Source organism: Chenopodium album, chromosome 4 (genome assembly GCF_948465745.1).
Source record: "Chenopodium album chromosome 4, dcCheAlbu1.1, whole genome shotgun sequence".
NCBI classification, from domain to species: domain Eukaryota; kingdom Viridiplantae; phylum Streptophyta; class Magnoliopsida; order Caryophyllales; family Amaranthaceae; genus Chenopodium; species Chenopodium album.
Window position 1 is genome coordinate 2,352,783 of NC_137837.1, and position 6,835 is coordinate 2,359,617.

The 6,835-nt window shown below is 34.5% G+C and overlaps 1 protein-coding gene across 1 annotated transcript; it reads left to right on the forward strand.

The window, feature by feature from the left end:
• The first annotated feature begins 4,319 nt into the window (after positions 1-4,319).
• LOC145626293 (protein LATERAL ROOT PRIMORDIUM 1-like) lies at positions 4,320-6,505 on the forward strand. The gene is made up of 2 exons (XM_081678723.1): positions 4,320-5,704; positions 5,864-6,505. Exons 1-2 carry the CDS (start codon positions 4,906-4,908, stop codon positions 6,214-6,216), a joined length of 1,152 nt encoding a protein of 383 aa, XP_081534849.1. The 5' UTR covers positions 4,320-4,905; the 3' UTR covers positions 6,217-6,505.
• The last annotated feature ends 330 nt before the right edge of the window (positions 6,506-6,835 follow it).

The following is a 6,835-nucleotide window of genomic DNA, read 5'->3' on the forward strand; positions in this document are numbered from 1 at the left end:
GTTGACTTAACATTTGATGTGACTCCCCCTGGAAATTGTTTGTTTGATTACAAATTAAAGGTAGGTTAGCTCCTCATTATTTTTCTCTTTGAATCAATTGTGTCAGATTGCTGTGTTCTTTTTTTCCTTTCCCTCCAAACGGGGATCCAGCTTCACAATCACACATACATTCACTATTTACTTTACTTTCTTTTTCATGACAAATAAAAAGAACAAAATCCCAATTCAATTCTCTCATGATCTCTTACATGTTGGCTGGAGTATGTATGGTTTGAAAATGATAATGATAAACCTAAAGAAAATTCGGATAAGATTCATTCAGTGTGGATCATCATCATCATCCTTCCATATCTTTTGTTTCCATAATCATTATAAAGTCATTTTTTCCCGATTTTAACCCACAATTATTGTTTCACTACGTCTTAAAAAGACTTTAACCAGGGACTGAAACCTAACCACCTATAACTGATCTTCGAATTAGCTCAAATGGGGAACTGGGTGGAACACCAAAAAAAAACTTCAATCAACTGCGTATGAAAAAGTGATTTTAAAGGTGTTTATAGTGAATAGTATAAACAAGATTGAGATTATCGATCATTAATAGATATAATAATAACATTGGTACAAAGAGGGTGAATTTTTGCATCAAATGATATTAAAAGTAGTGACCATGATAAGTCACATTTAGAGCAAATGTTTGGGGGTATAATTTATGTGTATAAAAATGGTAACCTAAGACAGCCTAGGTTTGCTATAACAAGGGTGGTGGTTACTCTGAGCCATAATGCTTCTACCCCTTCCATCCACAAGAAACTCCTTCTGCCAAGCATTTATTGGACAAACCTTCAATTCTCTCTTAAGGATCAACTGATAACAACAACAAATGTGCAAGAGGGGACAGAAAGGGAAAACATATCCCTCCTATTTATGTAACTGTAACAATTATTACAACGACGAGTATTAACAGCAGGGTTTTCGGATGGAACTAGTGATTTGAGATCAAATTTCGTCTTCATTTCCCATTTTTATAGTTCTGTTTCTATATAATATGTAAAATAAACACCGTAGTACGTAACAAGGATAGATGTACTCATGCATAATTATTTCATCTGTCTCATTTTAATGTTTACACTTAGCTTCTCTTTTATGTTTATTTATACCAAAATAAATTTGAACTAAAGTTCAGTTTAGTTCATTTCCTAATTTCCTTCTCTTATAAACAATTTAGTTCAATTCAGTTCACTTCAGTATATCAAAACAAGCCCTAAGACAATAATACTTTACTTCATCAAAATTCTAAAACAGGTAAGAATGAGTTACTTTAAAAAAAGGAACAAAGAGAGTACTCGCTCATATCATATGCGCGCACCTTAAAATAAAAGGGTGGTCGCGTTACTTGATGGCTTGATGCAACTTGTATTTTGTACAGTTGAAGAGCAGATACTTTAGGCATAAGCATAAATTTTTGATAATGATGGAAGTCATACATAGTTGGATAAAAAATGATTACCTTGATGGTATAATGATGGAGAAATTATATCTTATATTCACAGAGACTACAGTTAAAAATTTGGTACATTTGTCGGTCTAGTAGTGCCTAGCTCTCAGCCAGAATGAAGCTTATACTACCTAGGTCATATTCAACTAATTATAATTTCTTGAGTTCAACTAAAGATTATACACATTTCGTACCTCTAGGTCAGTAAATTAATAATGTCAAATCCAAGTTCAAAATTGTAAGAGGGTAAAAAAGAATTACAAGGCGAATAAAAGAAACAACAAAATGGAAAATTGTCTAAGTGGTAATAATACGCCATACATGAGGTATTAAAAATTATTAAGATTCGAACTGACTTGAATGTTTTTATCACCTCTAAATAAGTGTGGTAGTAATTTAGTACTCCGTATAGTATATATAGTCGCCCTTGGTTTATAAATTTGAATTGATGTGAGGCAGTTGAGTATGAATATAGTTGTAATTTATATTTACTTGGTGTGGAAAGCTATGCTAATAAAATCACTACGGATGTTAGAATATTATTGCTAGTAATTGACCAAAAAAAAGGTAATTTGTGGACTGCTGTTGCCTTGTAAAATGCTAGGGTTGATGGTTGGTGGACTTGAAATTCAAGTTCACTTATTGGTACACTTATGGTGTGCAACATCTTTGGAGCTAGTGGCTAATTGAGGAATATTATTTCCAATCAATTTTACTAAATTTTGTCACTTTGGTGTAAATTCTAGGGCTATTGTATATTTATAGGTCCTATCTAATTAATTAATAGACCCTTGATTAATGTTTTGTAATTGATGTATAGGTTTATCTACCTAGCTAATTGTCTTTGACTTGTGGTGTGTTTTTGTTATGATCGGATCTTTTGGAGGATTAAGCTTCACGTTACAAGATTTTCTAAGCTTAGAACGTCGTTTAAGTATACTGAGTTTTGATCTGTTCTCAGTATTCACAGTGTAATATATAATTCGAATATGTGATCCTAAGACTACCATACATAAAAACTGTAAAACCGAGATACTTAACAATTGTGAATAACGCTGTAAAACTTTATTCCGAACTATCAAATAATTAGAACTCCTATTCATTTGATCAGTGTATCAGTAGAATTATTGGATTGGATGTGAGCTTAAACAATGCATGATGATTGGACATATTGAGCATGAAAGGCAGTATATATAACTATGCAATGTAATGAGAATGTCACAAAAACAACAAATTACAAACAGTGTATGACATTAATCTTAGCAGAATCTATTCTCATTTGCTAGCTGAATTTTCCAGAAACATGACTACAAAAGATCAGATTGGTGGGGGATATTAAGGTAATAAAAAAGAGAAATTATATAAAGTCACTTCAAAAACATGCTTAGGAATAACAAAGGGGACTACTTTGAATTAACACGCTTAACTTCTCTTTTAGAATGACTTTAAAGACTTGAACATCAACATGAATTTAATGGACTTTTTAGTTTCCTTAGTGTTTTTGTATTGGGTGACCCCTACTATCTCCTTTCATACTACTTCACACCTAGCTTTTTGAGTACAATTATGTATATCAGTATATGGATTTTTGGCTCTCTTTTTCGAATTATAGGCGGTACCACTATGGTACCATCGGAAATTTATTCACATCATTTTCATCTACCAAGTTTTTAATTCGATATGATCTAAAGTATATTAATCTTATTACATCCTTATGCAAGTGGACTTAGGCCCAAGCGAATTTTGTTCAACTTATTTTGATTAATTTCATGTGAAAAAAATATCATATAAGTTCGGATTTTATAAGTTTAGATCAATTATTTTTTGGCTGAATTTAGACAAAATTATTAGTCACATTGAACGTATTTTAACTACATATTGGTATTTGAAATAGCAAAGTTTTAACTACTCATTTTTAACTAATTACAAAAGGGGTATATATTCCAATCATTAACTTTTTTTCTATTCATTACTCCATTTTCTTTAACTTCAATTAATCTGTAAGTAAGTAATGACAGACCATACATAATTTAAATTATAACTTGTGAAATTTTAATAAAAACCACTTTGTATAAGTAACATATTCATAACAACATTAACTTCGTTGTAAACTACTCTACACTAATTAAAAATCAGTTTGTCTCAACCTAGCTATTATAAGTTAATGCTTAGTTAACTCAAATAAATGAGGTTTAGAAAAATTTAAACAAAACAAGTTGAACCAAACAAAAAACCTAATTTAACTCAAATAATCCATTAATTGATTAAGTTAGAAATTAAACTTGTTGTAAAGGGTTTGCACAAGTTGAGGGGGATAAAAAGAAAACCACACATGCCCAAATGAATCCCCCACAAAAGGGGGACCCACCAATGGATGGAGGGGAAGAACTAAATTCTAGAGAGAGAAAGTGAAGTTTGTACAAGTAGTGAGTGAAAGAGATCTAGAGAGAGAATTTCTTTTTTTTTTTTTTTATTTTAATTTTTAAATAGATAGATAAATATAGAGAGAGGGTGTCATGTGACTTTTTGAACCCAGCTAACTTACAAATGCTACCCAACAAATAGTATTTCTCTCTCTAACGAAAATTAAATAAAATTAAAAAAAAACCCTCTTTCTCTCTCTAAAAAAAACACACAATACACTTTGTCACTTTTTCCATTTTACCATAAATTCTGATTATTGGAGTTTCACTTTCTAGTATTACCAACAATAATACTTTCACCCCCTTCACTTTTTTTTTTTTTTAAAAAAAACATTAATTTCTAAAAATAAAAGTTGTTGATAGAATTTAGAAGCAAATATAATGAGATATTATAAGAGAGAGAAAGTTCAGAAATCAGAAGAAGAAGAGTAAAATTCTACTACTCCTATCAAAAAGATTAAAAAAAAAAGTCGTTATTACCCTTTGTTTCTGTTTATTTTCACACTGATCTTCTTCTGCTCTCTACTGTCTTACTGCTTTAAAAACTGCCACATTTTTTCTCTCTGTCTCTTCTGCAGTTTTTGTAGAAGAAGAAGAAGAACATCCAAGATTATTACAACAAATAACAACCTCCATTTTTTTTTTATTAAATTATTTTCACAACAAATTTACCCCATTTTTTTTGATTTTGTTAATTTGTTTTGAATTGGAAATAAAGAGAAATCAGATAGTATTATAGTTATAATAAGATAAAGAGAAAGTGTTGAAGATAGATTAGCGGTGGTGGCTACTACAAGGAGATTAGCGTCGGATTCAGGAGCGTTTGCGGATTGGGTGGCGTCATCAGCAAGCAACGCAGCAGCTGATAAGAGTAACGATCTTTCTTTAGGATTCAATGCTGGCCCTGCAGCAGCATCCGCGTCTGCGGCTGCTGCTGCTGGCACTTTATGGCCTGCTTCGTCTCGGTACGGAATCTCTCCCGAGATGGGGATGTTTGTTGTCGCTCCCGCTACATCGTTCCAGCAGCACGAGTCCAGCTTGATGCTGGATCATCACCACCACCACCACCACCATCATGGGGGTGGTGGGATGAATGGTGGGAATAACGCCGCTACCGCTCTTGGAGTTGGGGTGGGAGTCGGCGTTATTCCCCTCTTCAACGCCGGCCCGTGTCTTAACGTGGCCGGCGCTGGAGAGACTGGTGGTAGTAATAATAATAATAATAATACATTGGATGGAAATGATTCTTTCATGAGTCGTAATCATAGAGCGGGTGCAATCCAACTCTGGCAAACTCAACAACAAATGGGAGGAGGAGGAGGAGGAAGCCCGAATTACCCGAAGAAGAGTATTAATTTCGACCCGACTGGCCCGAATTTACTCCATTCGTCTTCTTCTGCAATGGGTTGCGGTGGCGGAAGTGGGGCCCTCACTTGTCAGGATTGCGGAAACCAAGCTAAGAAAGACTGCAGCCATCGGAGGTGTAGGACTTGTTGTAGGAGTAGGGGTTTTGATTGCTCTACTCATGTCAAGAGCACGTGGGTCCCCGCTGCTAGACGAAGAGAACGGCAAATGATGGGAGTCCCTGGAGCAGCAGGGACCCACGGAACTGGCGGTGGAAGTGTGGGAGGCGGAGGAGGTGGAGGAGGCGGGGCATCTTCTGGCTCCACCTCCGGCGCGAAAAAACCTCGCCTTATTTCCTCTCAAAATACAGCTACAACCTCCCACACTTCCACCTCCAACACCCCGCCTCGTAGCTTCGAGACTAGCTCTAGCCACCAAGGTAACTAATTACATTTGTACGACTACAAACATACCTATTTCAATTATATACACGATTGTTAGAGATATGAGATATTGGAAAATATATCTATACCACAATAAAACAACAAAGTGTTGATTGGTTTGTTTGTTTGTTTGTTTGTTTGATGTGGTGAGATAGATGCGAGCTTCAAGGACTCATTGCCGGGGCAAGTGAAGGCGCCAGCAGTGTTCAAATGCGTAAGGGTGACCGCAGTCGATGACGGGGAAGATGAGTTCGCATACCAAGCAGTGGTGAAAATTGGTGGACATGTTTTTAAGGGCTTTCTATATGATCAAGGGGTTGAACCAAGAGATGGATTTCCTAATCTATCCGAGTTACATTTGGGTGGTGGTGGTGCTGCTAGTAGTAGTGCTGGTAGAAATGGTGGAGCATCTTCGTCGTCGCCGCTTCTCGATCCTTCTGATGTCTATGGTGCTTCGGGTGGTGGTGGTTTGCTTGGAGGTTCAAGCTATGGTAACACTATAAATTGAGAAAAAAAAAAAAAAAATTAAATAAAACCCAACCCTTAAAAAAAATAGGAACAAAAAAAATTATATATATACTCTTTAGTATTTGATGAAATTTTCTTTTGAGTCTTTTGTAATGTTGTTGAAATTACAAAAGATTCAAAATTTTTAATCAATGTTGTGATTAATTACTACTGCTATATTTCTTAGTAGTGAGTAATTAATCCGACCTTCTTGTATCCCAATAATTAGCTTGATTTTTATATTTTTATTTATTGGTCTGATTATTCTGATTAATGAATAGGGTTTTCAATTGGGGAATTACTTATTAATTCTTATATTTTATTATCTCTTCAATTTTGAATGAGCTTTTCTAATCCGCAAAAAAATAGTCTTGGTTTGGCGTCTTTTCAATTTCTTCTTCGTGTGTACATTGAAGTTTAGAAACTTGGCATGCAAGGAAACTGTTTGATATATAATCATATTAAATTAATTGTTTATTGCTTCTGTAACTTCTGCCATTGGAATATTAGATAGCAAGGTATGAATGATTTTCTTTGCAGGCAGACCAAAATAAAATACTGCACATTTCACAGGAGACAGTATAGTATATGGTATGAAAACATTACTTACCTTTTATTGT

Excerpts from the sequence above, each read along its gene's own strand:
- LOC145626293 (XM_081678723.1), top strand. The coding sequence starts at position 4,906 with ATGGGGATGTTTGTTGTCGCTCCCGCTACATCGTTCCAGCAGCACGAG. Across the intron at positions 5,705-5,863 it reads GACTAGCTCTAGCCACCAAG|ATGCGAGCTTCAAGGACTCA; the intron begins GTAACTAATTAC and ends GTGGTGAGATAG.